Source organism: Plectropomus leopardus, chromosome 15, assembly GCF_026936395.1.
Source record: "Plectropomus leopardus strain MGB_pleo_1.0 chromosome 15, ASM2693639v1, whole genome shotgun sequence".
NCBI lineage: Eukaryota > Metazoa > Chordata > Actinopteri > Perciformes > Serranidae > Plectropomus > Plectropomus leopardus.
In genome coordinates, this window is record NC_142190.1 from 20,454,655 (window position 1) to 20,474,586 (window position 19,932).

General features: G+C 39.4%; 1 protein-coding gene across 21 annotated transcripts in view; it reads left to right on the forward strand.

Moving 5' to 3' along the window:
• Positions 1-19,932, forward strand: part of nbeaa (neurobeachin a) — a 116,183-nt gene that overhangs the window by 46,772 nt on the left and 49,479 nt on the right. For all 21 annotated transcript variants that reach the window (XM_088088768.1, XM_088088771.1, XM_088088770.1 and 18 more), the window contains exons 7-13: positions 608-727; positions 3,556-3,702; positions 11,703-11,900; positions 13,466-13,599; positions 14,281-14,389; positions 15,476-15,628; positions 17,488-17,656. In XM_088088768.1, the coding sequence (XP_087944894.1) occupies positions 608-727; positions 3,556-3,702; positions 11,703-11,900; positions 13,466-13,599; positions 14,281-14,389; positions 15,476-15,628; positions 17,488-17,656 (1,030 nt within the window). The remainder of the gene's footprint in view (positions 1-607; positions 728-3,555; positions 3,703-11,702; positions 11,901-13,465; positions 13,600-14,280; positions 14,390-15,475; positions 15,629-17,487; positions 17,657-19,932) is intronic.

Consider the following 19,932-nt stretch of genomic DNA (forward strand, 5'->3'; position numbering starts at 1 on the left):
ATTTGCACTAACCAGATCCTTTAAAAACCATCAAACACTAAAAGGCTCCTCAGCACATCTGGGAAGCATGAATGACTCAGCTGAGACCAACAGTCACGTGACAGAAATTCAGTGAAACTTCAGCTGAACTGCAGGCTGTTCAGAACAGACAGGAGAGGACAAAAGAGGCTGTAAATTACAGTTTCACAAAATAAATAAAATATGCTGTGGCATGTTTTGTCAAGATATAAAAAATGAAAATGATGAGAAAGTGTGGCCCCTTGAACAATACAGTTAATAGCCCTTGTATAAACACTGAAAGGCAGCGAGGCAACACCTTTCAAACACAAAGGCGATTCAAAGTGCATCACTAAAGGCAACGAAATGCATTACAATAAAATATAAAAACACACACATACACGAAAACATTCATTTAAATTCAAAACTGTTTACATCAAAATCACCAGAGATGCCTCCATCATTTGTTCAAATATAAGAGCCTGAAGGAAAAGAACAAAAACTGGCATTCTCATTCTTTAATATGAAGCTTTGTTGCACATGGAATTCGGTTGTTGCTCTTTTGATTCGTCATCTTGTCTCTTTCTGAATGTGTTTTTGTATTTTTCAGTGGTACATGATCAGCATCGTCCACATCTACAACCGCTGGAGGAACTCCGAGATCCGTTGCTATGTCAACGGTCAACTGGTGTCCTACGGCGATATGGCCTGGCACGTCAACACCAATGATGTAAGATGTTGGCCTATTGCTGAGGCGTTATGTTGTTATGTGTACTGATCTATTACATAAAAGATAAAAGAAAAAGCACACAGACGCAGGAGACAGCGGTGCAGAGACGGTTATGAACAGAGGTGGAAATAGTACTAGAATTTTGTACTCAAATAAACATTTGTAACTTTAAAGAAAGTGTACTCAAAAGTAAATGTACTTGTGTAAAAATACACTTAAAAAAACCCTAAAAAGTAGTTCAGTTAAAACGTGCTCTGAGTAAACGTTACTGTGACATTTTTATACAGGAAAGGGGGGGTGGATGCATGGAGGGATTCTTGACTGGGTATACTGGGCACACCTGGGGACCCAAGACTAAGTGCGTCCCTCTGGCCTTCACCTGCAGAATGCCACTCAAATTAACAGTTATTGAGCAGTAAGAGACTCAAAGTAACCACAAAGTGATGCAAAGGAACTACAAAGAGACACAAAATGACCAAAAAATGACACTAAATTACCTCAAAGAAAAACAAAACGACTATAAAGAGATACAAGACAAAAATATGCATTACAATGACAAAAAGATACAAACAACAACGCAAAAAGAGGCTCAACTGCACAGTGGCTTCAGCCACATATTACAACAAGTACTGCAGCAAAGTAGAGACTGCACAATTTTAATACACACCACGTAGCAGACAATATTGCTTGTTGTTTTTCTCACCTGTCTGAACATCACTCGGTGAGGATTGTTTTCATACAGTTTTTTATGACTGATTTATGTAACTTTTGTAACATATGCAAAATGAAATGTAGTGAAGTACGATACTTGTGATTTAATGTACTTGAGTAAAAATTAAAATTTCTCATTTTAAAAGTACAAGTATGAATGACTTTGTTACTGTATCAAGAGTCACCCCTAGTTCTAGATATAAAGAGAGTCCTCAAATAAAATTAGGCTGTCTCTGCAGTAGAAAGATGCATATATTTCTTAAATAGAGTAAACAAAAAAAGGACACTTGCTCAATAGGTAGAAAACCTCAAAGTACCAGCACGCCACGCCGGACCAATAAAGGAGAGCCCAGATACGAGACAATCTAAAGTGCTTCACATAAGAAGAAGAAATGCTTTGCAGGATGCATTTTTGAATTATATCATTATATCGTCGTGGAATGGTGACCACTTCCTGTTCGCAAACTCTCACTATTACTGCTGAACAGGGCGTTAAAATATGTTTATGAAACATTTAAGGAGAGAAATGGGCAGTGCAGTAACATTATCTTGGTTAAAATTTGATGGGCACTCTGTAGTTTTGATACGGACATTTGATTGGATTTACAAAGCACAAAATTGGTGAAGTGTCCCTTCAAGTTTATTATTCAGGTCTGTCTGGTAAAATAAAATAAAATAAAAAATAATAATAATAAACTTTGATCTTTGCTGAAAGACCTGTTTTCTGTAAATCACATGTTGCGATCAGAAGTTTTTCTCCCAAACACACTTCTGTAACTTCTGTAGCATCAGAAATCCAGTGTTGGTCTGGCTCCACACTTCCCTCCCACCGTGATATTGGCAAACATTCGAGGTTTGCCCTCTGCATCCGTCAGCTGGGGCAGAGTTGTCCTTGGGCCCCGTTCCAGCGCAGCTCGCCCAAACTCCAACTTCTAACTTTTCCATTTAGCTGGGGACAGGTAGCCTGACCTCTCTGTGGCAGCGGAGCCTTCATTACACTTCCTATCGGCTCACTCTTGACATTGCTGCAATTACCAGGGGCTGGTGTTATTCTCTGTAAGAAATTCGTCGGCCTTAGGGTAAAATGTCATACAGTTCACGCGGCTCAACGAAAGTCTCCTTAGCAAAAAAAAAAAAAAAAAATTACAGTACATGAGTGAAAGAACAGGTCTGAAAATGTGTTGATGTTATCAGGGTTTGTTTTGTCCTGAAGGCTGAAGATAAAACTTATTTCACTTATTTCATCACTTTGAAGAAGCGGATGAGTAAAGATCTCATTGTGATAAAAGGTATCAGAGGGACGGAGTGGATGAAAGGCGAGTGGACAGAGAGAATGTAATAGCAGGTGATGGCAAAGTTGTAATGGAGCGATTAGAAACGAGCGCCCATCAAAAGTTTATCTGCTTTTTCAGCATCCGCTGTGTTCATCGCTGCAGAGCACCACAGACTTCTGACCAGAGATTGAAAATTAGTGTTAAATCAACTCATGACACATAAAAAACTTTAAAGATTTCTTTTCTTTCTTCCTTTTTTTTCTTGGGTTTTATCCACGTGTGGTGACTACAGTCCTTGTTGTTAACAATGCACCCTCTAACAATAATACTTGGTGAATTAAGAAATGGATGTCCAAGTAGTTTTAAGTAGTTATTTTGTTGGGTAAGAGATTTATTTTTGAATTAAAAAAAAGGCCATTTGACATTTCCTAATTTTCTCTCTTTTTTTGAAACATTATTTTAGGTTGGAGGGCAAAATAGACAGGGAGCAATAAAGGACTTTGAAAGAAAATAGAGTGAATTAAGGCCATGTTTAGAAGACTCTTTAGTAATAGTGTCTTTGTCTCTGTGTCCTTTTTTCGGTCCTCTGTTTTTTCTAACTTGTTTTGTGGCATCTGCTTGAGGCATGTTGAGGGTTTGTGATCTGTTGGTAATAGGGTGAATCATTTAAATAGAATTAAAAGTTAATTAATTGATTAATTAATTAAAGAAAATCTTTAAACATTTATTTGTCAAAAGTGCCCTGAAATAGAAAAACACACAATCTGTGAGGGAAAAGATGTGAAACTTCAATAATTAATTTTGACTTTAACTAATTTTTTTGTGTTCTACTTTTTTTTCCAGAGCTATGACAAGTGTTTCCTTGGTTCATCAGAGACAGCGGATGCTAACAGAGTGTTTTGCGGTCAGCTTGGAGCTATTTACGTATTCAGCGAAGCTCTCAACCCAGCTCAGATCTTTGCCATTCACCAACTTGGCCCAGGATACAAGGTGAGGCGGCGCCCATGTACTACCTTATCATCCACTGTTCTGTATATTCTCTGTACGCTTTACAGAGCATCAATGTCATGCACTGTTTGGCAGGAAGAATCTCCTGGCAGCCTGAAGATTTCATTGTCAATGTTACTTAATGCTGTCGTTCCCGGCTCACGTCGTCAGCTGGATTTAGTTGAAACCATCAATCATTCTCCGGCTGTCAATCACAAAAATAGCCTGTACAGTGTACTGGTGCCAGGGTTTCCTTGTGGTCTGTGGGATGAGGTTTTTGTTGTTAGTTAATGTATGTGCTGTAGGTTTTGCATCCTTTGGATCCTCTCAAATAGTGGATTAAAGCTGGAGCATGAGTTTTATGACACTTTTTGTGTAGGCTAGAGCAGTGATTCCCAACATGTTTTTGTATTTTCTTTAAAGCCATTTCACCATTAAACCTATATCTCTTTATCCTTTCTTAGCTAACCACTTCAGGAATGTATTCATTGGTTTTAGCTATTGAACAATTTATCCAAAGCTATCAATTTCAAATATTTCAACTGCTCATCTTTTAAATGCAGTGTGGTAGAGTCAGAAGTAAATCAATCTCAGAACCCACTGGCTATTGTACTGGTAACAATTTAGCCTCTGGGACCAACGGCCAAAATTTTGGGTATTGTTGTGTAGCCAGCGGATGTCTGGATAATAATGATGGGCATTTGGCCCAAGACTTCCCTTTTGTGTGTCAGCCATTGTTCATGGTCCAATAGGCAACTTAAAACACAAGAATGGAGTTGGAGTTTACCAAATTAAATTCAACCACATTATTTCCATTCAGTGCATTCCTACGCTTTTGCTCCACACACAGCAGAGGTGGTGGACTTGAGTCATATGACCAGACTTGAGTCACCAATTTGAAGACTTAAGACTTGTCTGACCAACAAAGATAAAAGACTCGACTCCGACTTGATTTTTATGACATGAGACTTGCCTTACACTCTAAAAAATATGACTCAAAAGGGCTTAACTTTTCTAATTTAATACTCAGGTTTTTCTAGACATTCAGAATTTATGTTTTGTTAATGAAATGTTAATTGGTTGATTTCTGGTGCAGTGCGTGACCACCATAATATCCAACTTTTTTCATTGCTACAAAACACACAAAAAAGGAACATTAGTGTGTCTTTTTAGCTAACATAATTACTTATCGGCTGCTAAGATTAGATCATCAGAATATTATACGTGACGGACCACCCCTGATTTCTGATTTGCCACCACAAGGGCCATCCCATTGTAACTGGCTATCTGCCCAGTCAGTCTGAATTTTTGTTTGTAGGTGCAAATTCGGTTTCTAAACTTGAGAGGCACTAATATGTCAAAGTAGTGTCTAGCCTTACTAATTTTACAAATACATTGATACAACTCTTAAACATTTTGTTCACACAGGCTTATTTATTTTAATTTTAGGCACTTTCATTTCACTTTTGGAAGATTCATTTCTATAACAGCTTGTTGGAAGCTTTAGTTTACATTTATGTGGTCTCACTCTTTGGTTGTGATTGGTAGGTCTATTTATCTTTAAAACTAAATTTTAAACAGGAATATAAGACATTGTAATATTAGTAATTAAAGTAGGTATGGGTATTGGAGACAAAAATGGTCAATTAAAGCTATACCGACACATGCCTGCAGCAGTGCTCATACTTCATGTCACCCCTGCATAAATCAATGCCTCACTTGGCCACCCTACTATTGATTCTCAATACAGTAACTTGTGACTTGCTTTAGACTTAAAGGTTAAGATTTGAGACTCACACATGTATGACTCACCCCCACCTCTGCCACACAGACTGCTTACCTTCATGCAAACAAAGCCTGCTCAAATGTGATTACTGCTCAGACTACAACCATGGAGACTACAAACTGAAACCAAAATGCTTCAGATACCAATATCTTGTCTTGCATACATATGCAGATTTAGAGAGAATAGAGCTAATCAAATGTAAAACATCACTCCACACTCGTATTGCAACTTTGATGCAACAAATTTTATTGTCCAAAACCAAGCTTTTGACAGGGGAGCTGTCTTCCACTTGGTAATCTAGTAGGTGCAGGAACATTTTTCATTTTGATTAATTCTGCTCCTGTCAGCCAGAACATCACTGCTATCTGTGTGCATTTCTAACTCTGCTTCAGACAAGGCAGATATTCCAAAATCTCAACACTGGATCATGATGTCGTGCAGCTGAAACACGTTGTGATTTTCGTGAGAGGCGTAGCTGCAATTACAACCAAATTTTCAGGGAACTTAGTGGCTTTCTAGGTTTAAATGCGACACTTGCCTTTAATGCTTCCCTGCCAATGAACGAAGTCACTATATAAAGTTAAAGTAGATGAAACAGATTGAGATTAAAGGGTCCCAGCGGAAAGTAAACGCAGTAAAAGCACTATCTCTAAAAACCTCCTGGGAGATCACGAATTGATGATTGGAGTTTGCAGTTTGGAGGCGTGCGAGGCATGTTTTTGCCTTTAAACTCAAGAGTCTAGACACAGAACTTTGCGTTCCTGTCCTAATACAAAATTATTCAAATGAGCTTCACAATGTTGGGTGTGGAGCTGTGATAGCTTTAGAAATCACCATCTCTGCCTTTTGGCCTGGCTATCGGAGACAGCTGAGATGTCGCAACACCTTGCCAGCTGTCTGCTTCTTGTTTTGGCAGACTCGCACGCCTCGGGCCACTTACAGCTTGTTTATGAAGGTGTCCAAAGCTGTCAAGATTTCAGCACTGCAAGACTGCACGGAAATCTGAGGGTGCTGATGTGCGTGAGCAGCTGCTGGTATTTCAACAGCTCCTTAAAAAAGGGTATATACTGAATCAGGAATTTTTGCTTTAAATAGCACGACTTGATAAGGTGATACGTTAAGGAGGAACATATTGGCAGCATGCAGAGTTCATGTAGAATGCATGAGGCAGAGCAGAGATCATCCTCTCCTTCTCTCAGACTCTCTCACGTCATAAAGCATAAGGCACGTTATCAACGCTCGTGTTCCTCCTAATGATGGCATGCTTGGGGTTTGCTGTTTCTCGGCCATGAATACTGATTCCTCTCTCTGTCACAGCCCGCAGTTTCCTCTGGGCTGATCAGTCAGATGATTGCCTCTCTGCATGCCACAGAATGGGCTTCTCAGATGCCCAGAAGAGACCATTAAATGGCTCAGTTGTTTCAAAGCCGCAGGCCTCGGTGCTGCTATTGTAATGATGAGTGTGCGGGTTTTTCGGTCGGCTAAAGGAGAGCGCTACTGGGACTCAGCTTGTGTCGCACAGCTTCCTGTCTTAATGCGAATATAGGCTGGTGCTTGTTCGTACGACTACGCGCAGGATGTGTATATATGACAAGCTGCTCCTGAAATGTTGCCTAATCGCTGCTGAAGAGGACTGTGACTATGTATGTACTGTACAGTATATACAGTATGTGTATGTGCAGTCTCTTGGTCTCATCCACTGTCAGTGTTACTGTGCAGTAATGAGGAGCAAAAAGCAGACAGACACTCTGCTCGCTCTGCTAAACAAGCCTTCAGCACAGTGAGGGTGTTCAAGGTCTTCTCGCTCGACGCGGCTCATGATGGCCGACACGCTGTGTGCACTGAATGTCTGTACGTGTGTGCAGTTCACCTCTTCCATGCTCTCCTAATGACAGAAGAAGGTGGACGGTAACATCTTTTTTTTACCGTGTGGGCTATGATTGAAAGAAAGCTGGTGTTTTTATGTCTGTGTGTGCGTTCTGTGAATGTCCTGTCACTCATGTGTTGTCGAGTGTGTCACTGGTTGCACTCCTCATCAGGAGTCCAGATGTCCTCATGGCAGAGCACTGCCAACAATCTGGCCACAACGTAATTAATGGACCATGTGAGTCTATTTGGACACCTGTGTTGTACGTCGTTGTTTGTGTTTTTGCAGGCACATGTGCCCCATGTGCATTTGTCAGGTTTTATAGTAGTATTATTGAAAATCTTTTTCTTTTGTACAATATAAACTTTTAGAGAGTCATTTTCTAAAATCAGATTTGTGTAAGGCTCAGTTCGGTATTTAATAACCTGTCGTCATCTTAAAATACAGATTACTGTCCCAAAAGCTGGTATCAAGTGTTTTGGTAGCGTTTTAATATTGTTTATCTTTTTTTAATTTTTTTTTATGTATTTTGATAAATTTTATATATTATAAAAAGCTGTAGTTGGTAACCTTTACACAAAATAACTTTTTGGTCTACTGTCACAATATCCAGATAGAAGTACATGAGACAGATAATCTGTAAAAAAAACCAAGTTCCTCCGCCCTCTTGATTTGCTTTTAAAAGGTATTTGCAAGAATTCAGAGTCAAGCACTGTCACTATATCCAGACAGTAGTAATTGAGAAAGATAATCTGCAAAGAAAAAGCGTTTCCCTTCCTCCTTGCAGTGCTTCTAATGGCATTTGCTAAATTCTGTTGCTGCTTAATGAAAACAACCAATCAGAACTGTCTTTAACACAGCTGTCAATCATATCAGTCAATGCTCTTGCAATCAAACTGTCAAACTAGCAAGATTCAAGATTCAATCAAAATTCTGTCACTGCATTGCCTGTTGTTTCAGAAATGTTTTAGTGTACTGTTGTGACCCAGCTGCCAAGTTGAAAACATTTGATGCGAAAATGAAGCATCAATTACCAGCTGAAGCAAAAAGGCCCTCATTTCACAGCTACATAGTACCCTAAATTATGTTTATGAAAACATTTTGGGTGAGAAACAGGCAATGTAGTAACAAAATCTTGATTCATATTTGATCAGGGCTGCCAGTTTGAAAGTTTGACTGCAGTTATGAGCCGTGATTGACATTATTTAACAGCTGCATTAGATAATACTTGCCTCTGAGTGGTTGTTGCCATTAGAAGCACTAAGAGGAGAAGGAGGAGGAACATGATTTTTTTCACAAGTGTCTGCCTCATGTACTACTGTCTGGATATAGTGACAGCTTCATCAGATATGAAGTTTCATCAAATGTAAGCAAAGTTCTTGCATTGCTGTTTAGTATCACAACTGAAACTCAAAGTTTTGAATTGTCATATTCAGTACTGAAACAGTATTTTCATTTATTAAGATATTCATTCATCTGATAGCCTTACTAAGTTGCCAAAATCAGTTACACGACACTGTTGCCATATGCTGGAGAACTAATTTTGGAAGACTGCTTGTCATTCAGCAAATTCTGTAAAGATGCCGGCAGGCCCAGGCTGAGGTGAATGGAGTAGATGTGTGTGCGTGCTGTTATCACTGCAGGCCAGTGTCGTACCTGCAGCTGTCAGGTGTGACAAAGGCGGGAGTTGTTGCTTTCCTGTCTCTGTTTGTGTAACCAGATGAGGGACACATATGTGCTTAAACACAGCTGTGTAAAGCTCTCCACATGTAAATATTTGCACTTTCCTTCACCCTTGCCTTGCGTGCTTCTCCTACTGCATGTCATATGCCTCCGTACATCCCCTTAATACTTTAAAGAGTCAGCAAAGCTCTTTTACACTTTCAGCTACCTGCCTCCATCGTTAAGCACAGCAACATAAATACAAGCCCACATCTGCACAGCCACATCTATGCATATGCACAAGTGTACACACCTCATAAATGCGCCACAATAAATTGGCTTACACTGCACAAAATGTGCATCTTAATAAGTGTATTAATTTCACATTGAGGCTATTCAGTATTTTTTTGTGTGCAGAGGGCCCACTAACCTTCAGAATAAACCGAAGAGCAATTTATTTGTGTTTGTGATTGATTATCCCTGCACATAGCTGCAGTATTCTAGGTAACTTTAATGGATAAGCTTTTTAACACAGCTGTTTCATAGACTCACTTTTTAATGCCGGTGATCTCACTGAATTATTATCTTCAAAAGTCAGAAAATATAAACGTCCAGTAGGCATGCCTCCCTATCATGTAATTGCCACTGATTACTTATGAAGATTCTGCAGGAATGTGTGTGGAGGTGTGTGTGAAAAGTGTGCTTCAGATTTAGATTATAGGTTTAAACAAGTGAGTTTCCTGTGTCACAACTGATCCTGATAATTGAAAGGAAGGAGAAAGTAAAAGCTGCAGTGCTAGAAAACAGCAGATCTGTATTCAGCCCCTGGACCGAGATAAGGACGTTAACGCTGTGGAGGGGCTGTTTTCTCTTCAGATGTCTCCATTGTGCAGTGTGCTCTTTACTTCAGTGTGAAATTTTCTGCTGCATGGCTGAAACTGCTCAGGGCACATTTTCTACAGCAGACCTCAGATGAAAGGTTTAGAACAAGATGGGGCCTGCAGGTCTGTGAACAGCCCGGGGCTTTCCTGTACAGTAAGGCTGAGCAAGGCACCTGGGGACCCAGCCTGCTCGAAGGGGAGAGTACCCCTTTCCTGGAGCTGCTGCAAAGGATGGCACAGCAACTCGCTGGCCTTTTCATCTGCAGGGCTTCTTGTGTGTATCAGCACTGCTGCAGGAGACATGGACCCACTGACCTTTGCACACAGACAGATATAGACATGGATGTACACACACACAAAAACACACAAAACGCAGCCTACACTTTCTTCAATATCTGCATGGACAAAAAAGAAATCATTTTTACAAATAATTTTTCTTTAAGGTAGCCAAAGAGACAACATTGAATTCAGTTTTTTATATTTTAGTTTCCCCATGACAAAATGTTGGTCTCTATTTCAGTATTATTCTATTACAAACTGATATCCCCTCAAGGATGAAAAAGGATGAAAAGAAAAAGTCCATGATAAAGATATTTTAGATTTTTACAAGATAAAGATTTAAAAGGTTAAATCTTGTGTTATGTGAAGGACAAATGTAACAAAGTAAGGCAGCAAGTAACGATTATTTTCATTGACGATTAATCTTAACACTATTCCTCAATTAATTGATTAATTGTTTGACCCGTTGAAACTTGAACAAATTGGCTTGTTTTCTTTAAAAAACATAGGAAGAGAGCAATGAACATTAACAAGAAACTACCCCAAAAAAGCACAAAATTAAAAAAAGAAAATGACCTTAAGAAAATGAATGCATTTTTTTCTTTTAAAAAAAAATTAAATATAAAATGTATAATGAGAAGTCATAAATATAGTTTCATAATATAGTCTCAACATTTTTCCTTTTTTAATTATGTCTCACAAACTCCCCATCACTAATTTTCAGTAATTTTCTTGTCACCTTTTACTCATGTTTTGCATTTTTGCTGGACATTTCTTGTTGCTCATTGCCTTTTCTTTTGTTTTTCAAAAGAAATCAAATAAATATTCTCAGGTGTCAGAGGCTTTTATTGTTGTGAAAGGAATCTGAATGGAGTACAACAAAACTATTCTCAATCCAGTTTCTAAAGGGTTAATCTATGAAATGTCAGAAAGTGGTGAAAAATGTCAATCAGTGTTTCCCAAAGCCTAGGATGACATCATCAAATGTCTTGTTTTGCCCGTAATCCAAAGATATTCAGTTTACTGTCACAGAGGAGTAAATAAAGCCGAAGATGCTCACACTTAAGAAGCTGGAATCAGACAATTTTGAATTTTTCTTCTGAAAAAAATTACGTAAACCAATATATTAATTATCAGATTTGTTGGCAATTAATTGATTAATTGATGCAGCTCTAAATTTAATAAGTAGACATTTGATAAAACAAATGCTCTCAGTTTGTGTCCATACTCTAGTGTTTTTTGTTGGTGGACTGTAAAGACAGGAGATAAATTTGGATCTCTGGGTGCCTCTATCCCACACATCCGCTGGCCCTTTCCATCTCTTATTCTGGGCTAATTGAATTAGTGCCCGGGTTAGCGCTGTGTTCATTAAGCTAATGCTGTGTTGTTTACACATGGCTCACGCTGCAATTAAGCAGACATCATTTTGGGTGTTGTACTTGTACACACAGACACACACTCACACTTCTCTAGACAAGTCATTTGTCTCTTTGATTCAAAGTTTTTCCCTCACATGACCCCTCTGCAGAGCACCTTCAAGTTCAAGTCAGAGAGCGACATCCACCTGGCTGAGCACCACAAACAGGTGTTGTACGATGGCAAGCTGGCCAGCTCCATCTCCTTCACCTACAACGCCAAGGCGACGGACGCCCAGCTCTGCCTGGAGTCATCGCCCAGGGAAAACCCCTCCATCTTTGTCCACTCACCACATGCACTCATGCTACAGGTCAGTGTGGCTGGACTCTGCTCATCACTCGCTCTGAATCACTGCAACATCTCGTGATTTTCAGCAGTTCATGTATGAATGATTGATTTGAAATGAAATGGCGGTTCAGTCAGGCTAGTACACCACAGGCTGAATCCAATGCACTTCTGAAAAATCTGTATATTTACTGAAGTGCTGCATATATGAGGCTTACCGCAGCAGGACAATACAGGTGTTTGTTAAAAAAGTAAATATAAAATGCACCTTGTGAAAGACAGCTGCCACTATACCCTTCAGTAAATACCAATGTCTCGAAGCTCACATTTTTTAGACTTTAAGCTGTTAATGGTGCACTCTCTTTCTAGGGTATTGCTTTATTAAGCAAATATCTTTCCAGGCACCCTTAATTCAGGGCTTGTTGTTAAAAGTGGTTCTTTGTACCTCATCTTCATTCAAGATTTTCTCTCTGTTGTTTGTTGTGTGAAAATTTTACCAGCAATCCAGGCAGTAATTACTGTAATTTACAATTACAATGGCAGCAAGTGAGTCTCATTGTATTTTAGTTATTTCAATTTGTTAGTAGAGGTCACGCAATCATCAGTGAGTTTGGACAGCAAAAGACAGGCTACAAAGCTAAACAGGTGACACTTACAGCAGCAATTCATAATTAGTTCATTTTCAGAGTATTACATTTTTTCTCACTGAAATACAAAAGACAGCTTCTGTTTTGGGTTCCCATGGATCCTTAAAAAGCCTTAAAAGGCAATGAATCCATCACTCCGAAACTAAGGTACTTATTGGTATTTAAATGTTTTAAATCAGTATTTCAGAAGTCTTAAAGATGCTTGGCTGCTTAGACATGGTATGTAGGATTTTATTAATTGTTTTTTTCCTAACATTGTAAAACGCCAAAGTAATTGGTACCATTTTTTAAGAAATGTATAGATTGCCTCTTCCGCATGATCAGAGCATAGGATCACTAGTTCTTCATCGCTGTTTCTCTGCACGATGAAAATCAAGGCACTGGAATCCAACCTGCAGAGCGAAAAACAAAAAATCAACCAGAAAACCCACCAACAAATGGCAGATACTTCCCAAAAAAGTCATGCTTTATGTTACAATAAACATTTGGGCTAAACTGTCCTTAACACTGAGTAACTGATGTAGGTTAATATCGTTTTCTTCAGTTTTGGTTGCTGTAAAGTTGGTCTTTATGTAGGAACCCTATTATTACAACTTCAGAGAGATGAGAAATTGGGTTGTGGGAAAGGCAGCTAATGGATAAACAACAAAGAACATTATGTCCATCCATTGTGAAATCAGAGCTCTTAGTTGTCTCTCTGACAAATAAGTCTCAACAATAAATTCTGAGTAATAAGTCCCATATTGTGGTGGACGTTTTGAGGTTTAATTACCATTTAAAATTGTAGTAATGTTGTATTTGAGACCTGAAGTAGATGTTCTACTGTAAGTCTGATGTGAGATATGCTACATGGCAATGAGTGAGTGATTTTATCTCTGTTTGTGTGTCGATACAGTACAACACATGTTTTTGTCTGCTCTAACAGTCCATTTTCGTCCCACAGGATGTGAAGGCCATTGTTACCCACTCCATCCACAGTGCCATCCACTCCATAGGAGGCATCCAGGTCCTTTTCCCTCTCTTCGCTCAGCTGGACTACAAACAGCTCAATGACAGCAGTGTGGACACCACAGTCTGGTGAGTGGTCTACAAAAAATAACTGGATCCCAGTGGCTGCCTGGAATACAGTGATATCAACAGTACAAATTATTTAAAGCTTGTTTTGTTATTTAATGTGAAACATCTACAGTGGCTGATCCTGAAATTGAACCAAAAATCAAAGAAGAAAATGAAAAAGAAGTAAAACAAAACAACTATGAGCAACATTTTATAGAGATGAGTCCGCTATGTGTGAGGATTATCTTCCCTCTGAAAGACCAACCTTACAATTACGCCGCAGGCCAGAAATAACTGATTATAGAGAGCAGGGCATGTAAGAGTGAAAGGAAGAAGAGTTATGTGGTTTTCCCTGGAGCGATGAGCTGCTTTTAGAAAGTCGGAGTGTCTGCGTTCTTCTCACTCCAAGATACTATTCCAGCACACTAGCTTTAACACAGTTACATATCAGGCAGCATCTCCGCATCATGTTAGCAGCATCCGAGACGATTTGTCAAATATCATCAGGAAGATAACGATAACAAACAGAAGGAAAAACACATTCTTATTAAAGATAAATGATGAAGATGAATGTGGAGCGAGCAACGTGAACGTTTTTTTTTTTTTTTTTTGCCTCGTCACTCACATACTCCAGTGGAGAAATCCATCTGTGATTTCAACGCAGGGTCACTGAAATATGTGTGCACAATGTGTTTGTTTCAGTGCCACTCTGCTGGCGTTCCTGGTGGAGCTGTTGAAGAGCTCAGTGGCGATGCAGGAGCAAATGCTGGGAGGGAAGGGCTTTCTGGTGATTGGATACCTGCTTGAGAAGGTCAGTGAAAAGAAAGGCCTCCACAATTAAGCATTTTAAGTGTCACGCGTCATATTTATTTATTGTTGGGTGAATACATAGAGTGGCCTTGTATTTGCCATGGCCTCCATGGAAGTTTTTTAAAGCTTACATGTTTTGAATCCCGCTCAGTAATCAGTATCTTAGAACTGAACTTTTCAGTTTGATATGCACCAGATCATGGTCTTCAATGTTTTTCAGGTCCAGGATCCCTTAGCTGAAAGAGAGACAAAGCAGGGATCTCCTAATACATATACTGTTAAAAAAAAAAAGAAAAAAGTTGCCTATTAAACTGGGGCTACAATTATATGTATAGTGGCCTAAAGTGCCATGTATAAACATAGCCTTTTATGGGGCATACAATACTAAGCTACTCAAATAATAATTAATGGCAGCTTCATGGATTTGTGCATCATGTTAATTTCTTAGGTGGACAGTATATCACAGTCTCTTGCTTGAAAAGTTAAAAAATGTCCCATAGTGGCTCATAAGAATGTCCGCACACTTGAAAGATTACTACAGGTAATTGACCAATATGTTTTAATAGTACACAACTGTTAGTTAACCAGTTTGCTTCGCTGTTCTGGACCAGTGCTGCACAGTTAGCTAACTAATATGACTGCACAAAGATTTTGGGGTAACAGCCCATTAAAGGAGTATTATCCACAGAGGCCTCTTCCAAAACCAATAAAAACACTGAATAAAGCAATTTCACATTAAATTTTTTTTTTTTAAAAATGCTGTGTTTGTTAAAACGAATGACCCTATCTAGAAGCAGAACTAGGTTTGTTTGTTCTGGGCTACTGTAGGAACAGGGCAGTGCAATGTAGTGATCTATATACACAAGGACCTGGTCCCTTCTAAGGTAGCAAACACACAGTGATTCGTATTTTCAGTTGATTACATGCTGAAAAGAGCATACTTATTATATAATATTCAGTTTCTGCCAGTATATACCCCTAAATCCTACATGCTGGACCTTTTAACAACAATGTCATTTGCAAAAAAAGAGGGGTTTTATTACCATTCTGGTTAAATGACAGTTTATGTTTCTCATCTTTTGTCCAGTCATCACGAGTCCACATCACCAGGGCTGTACTTGAACAATTCTTGTCCTTCGCCAAGTATCTGGATGGTTTACCTCATGGAGCGCCTCTCCTCAAACAGCTCTGTGACCATGTCCTCTTCAACGCTGCCATCTGGATACACACCCCTGCCAAGGTCTGTTTATATGTGTGCATCTACTGCATATGTGTGTGTTTTTACGACCTTGCTGCAAAAAAAACAACAGAAGAAGATGGTCTGAAAAAAAGAATTAATGGCTTAATAGACTCACAGACAAAATAGAAAAAGAAAAAAGAATTTTCTGCTCATAGTTTTCAAGGAGATTTTTCTGAATGCAAGGAAAATTGAGACAAGCAAGCAAGTATGAAATGAAGAGGAAGAAGGGACTGACATCTTAGTGCCCATTGCCCTTTGCAATAATATAACAAAGGAGGTTACAGGACATGGAGGGAGGAGCTGGCACATCATGCAGGGAAGGACAGAACAGGCAAACGAAGGAAACAAAGAGAAACAGTGACATTTGAAAAGACCCCGGGACAGGCGAGAGATGCGTAGCTCCTTTTTTCCCCCCTCCTCACTCTGAACTAGACGTGAGTGTTCCTGGCGTTCCCGCGGGGCCAGTCAGCTCTTGCCTCCATTATTTTCAGAACTTCCTGACTCCCCGTCTTCTTCCCTCTGACCCTGAGACGTGATTGGCTCCTGGGTGCAGCAGTATCACTCTCCAGGGCAGGCTGCAGTTAAGACGGAGGAAATGTGACTGAGCAGGTGCTGCAGCTCAGGAGAAAAAGGGGGGTGTGAAAGTCAGAATCCAACACAGCAGAAACATGTAAACCACAGTCTGAAGTGGCAAGACTATTGCCTTCAACTGAGCACCAGCACAGAGACTAACAATGAATTATTAGTAAACATTACCACAGTTCAGCAGGGTCATCATGAGAACAAGACAAGCACAATAAATGTTATAAGCAGCAACAAAATAATAGCAAAAAAATAATCCTTTAATCTTACTTCACTGTACCATTCTTGTCTCCCACTGAGCTTTATTATTTTCCACTTCTCATGGTGTTATCATCACCCTCATTATTGGCAAGAATAGCCTTGGTCATATTCAGGACAGAAAACACTTGAAGAAATCATGTCTGAACCTCATCTCCCATCTCTCATATGGTCGCCCTCGCTCACACTGAAAATAAAGAGCTTGTTTTCTTCACCAAGGACTTCTGGCAAACATAATCCTCCCAGAGATGGGAGAATGTTTGTTACTGTTGCAGCAGCGCAGCCCAAACTATTGTGCAATGATGATCAAGGAGTTCCAGGTTTTCCTCCCCCCCAACCTGTTGTAAATCACACCACATAAACAGCTAAATGTTTGAAAAGTATTGTAATGAAGGCCATTTAAGCCAGCTGAGTGCACTCTCCATTCTAGATGAGCTGTGATGCGGTATGGTCAGGCCGCGGCACTCCGCTAATTTCATCCGCTTAACCAGCGTTACCTCGTTAAGGCTGGTCCTTAGCGTCGTGGTCACTGTAATGAGCTCAGAGATTTGTGAGCATGCAGCAGACGTGAGTTCTGTGTCGAGGCGATGGAGAGGATTGGTTAGTGGAATATTAAGAGAGGGAAAAAAGGAACGGTAGGAGGCAGGGAAGGAGCAAATAAGGCAATTGGAGAGCGCCCTCCTTAAATGTCAGCGCTGCATACGGAGCTCCTCAGAAGCTTGATGGCTTCAGGCACAAAACATCAAAAATAACACAAAGCTGAAAACATTGGCGCTTTTGCTGGAGGGAAGAATCCTTTCATTCCCCCATGGCAGTCTTTTCACAATAAAACTGCCTTTTGTTTGAACACCAGAAACACACAGATAATTTGTTTCTCACCCACCAGGTGTCTGACAATTTGTTTTTGTCCATCGACCTTTGTGTGTGTGTGTGTGTGTGTGTGTGTGTGTCTGTGTATGTGTATGTGTATGTGTATGTATATGTATATGCACTGTATAAATGGATGTGTGTGTATTCAGGTCCAGCTATCCCTCTACACATACCTGTCATCGGAGTTTATCGGCACAGCTACCATCTACACCACAATCCGCCGTGTCGGCACTGTGCTGCAGCTGATGCACACTCTGAAGTACTACTACTGGGCCATCAACCCGCTGGAGTGCAGTGGAATCACCCCCAAAGGTCTCGGTAGGTTCACACCTGCACAGACATTTGCACACATGAAGACATTATCGCTGTAAGACAAAGAAAAAAGATAAATCATATATACAATTTTTAATATCACGAGAACTTAACTGCTCACCCAGCGTGTTTGTCTGTACACTATATGACTTTGTTTGGTCTTATTCATTTCTGTCTTAAATTCTTTCTTAACCTTCTTCTTCTTTACTATCTCTCTGCCTTTATTCATCTCATTAACAAGGCTGTCTTGTCCTAACAAAAAAACACCAAAAAGTCCAAAGACATTGATTGATTGGTTGTATGTATAAATCTGAGCTTGTATGGTTGTCCGTCTTTATGTGTCAGCCCTGTCATAGTCTGGCAAACTGTCCTAGATGCACTGCGCCCAGTGTCGGCGGAGTGTCGGCCCCCTGCGACCCTTAACTGGATAAGCAGTTTTAGATGATGAATGATTGATTTTCGGGCTTTAACTCTACACTAAATAATAGCAAACAAGGATTACTTTTAATTGTATGTGGTTTATGATTAGCTTTTAAGATAAGTTACTAAGGTTCTGAATTCCTGTAATCGGTTTTAGTTTTAGCTTACAGCTGAAAACACCACAGAGAATACATTAAGTCAGTAGTCCTTAGACTTTAAAAAGTAACTAGATGTTTAATGGCTTTGAATTGCTTTGCAATTTTGTCAAAGCACCTTATGTAATGTCAGGTCAAATAACAACAGCTTCTTTAAAGTGTATGGAATAAAAAGTGATACTGACTGGAAAGAAAGTGGTCATTTATGTCATACACAGACACTTTATACATGCGTTCTCTCCTTCCCTAAACAACCTGTATGTTGCTCGTATGCACAGCTGAGCAGCTCCCTTTTTGTAAATCTTTTTGCATGTTAGAGAGTGAATAGGACTATTGTAGAAAAAGAGAATGCATATTCTTTTCTTTTGTAAAAAATTGGTTGTTGTCTCTTAAGTAGAATAACAGTGTTATGTGCATGTGAAGCCTGTGTAATAGAAGTCTATTTTTCCCTTTATTTAGAAGTGAAATGCACACACATCCTTTTGTGCTTCCTGTGAATACAGTGCATGTGGAAACAAAACTATGAAAGATTTGGCCATATTTGAAAAAGAAGTGCAATTATAAAACACATCTTATTCCAGACACAACACGGCGACAAATCAGATATATTTTCAGTGGCTTTGTAATTCAGCAGAGAGCAGAGGTAACACAGCCACTGTTGCCTCACAGCAGAGCTTCAGAAAGGTCGGAGCAGGCCTTTTCACTTTAATCAACATCTTCTTTCGCCTGGGACCCTCCGCTGACTATGAGTACGCATCCCATGTTGCCATGGCAACAGACGGATTTGATTGGCAGATCCAAGGGAGCTTTTGGAATTTCTAATCAAGTGGCTGTCTGGCTTCCTTTCTGTTTGGCGATATTGCTGTTTGACTGCAGGGATTCAGCCCCATAAAGAACCACTGATAACAGCAGCAATTAGCCTCAGACTCGTACTAATGGCCGTTCAAAGCTACAGGATGTGCTACTTGTGGTTTGGAAGTCTGCATGTGTGTGTACTTGGCTGTACTGTAAAAGTGTGATATGCATTGATGGAATTCATTTGCATAGTAATGAACAGATATTTTGAAACCCACAATGGGCTTTGTGGGGAGAATGTATTTAACTGTGCCTCAGTCTGAAGTAATGAGGTTGAATTCAAGTTGTAGATAGACAGTATTTTTTTGAATAAGTATATTTTTTCCCTGAACCTGCTTTAAGTCTTTGAAACCCTGCTTAGAAATACAGTTGATTCCCAGGCTTTTCTCGTATTTTACAAAAAGCTCCATTTAATGTTTAAAAATTGTTTTAAGAAATCACAAAAAGGGAGTGTGTACTGTACCTAATAAAAACACCTCCGACCTTTTGCACTAGTCAGGTACATTGCTTTTGAACTCAATACAACTGAAACAGCGATTAAACAGCTTCTATTAAGTGAAACAAGAATATGCCTGAAAATATTCATTATGATTTAAAAGTGTCTCCCTTTTTATTTATTTTTGTTTCATTCTGCTAACCTCAGTGATACAGTTAGTGTTATATATTATGTTTTAATTTTGTTGCGTTCTGCAATGTTTTGTATTATAACATAATGCAGTTTAACTGGCGTTAAATCCGAATAAATATCCTTCAAGTCCTTAAGTAATGAGCACTCACAGACTGAATGTAGATCAACAAACAAGCCTCAAATGAAAAGACTTCAACAAACTGCAAAAATTGACTATATTTTTA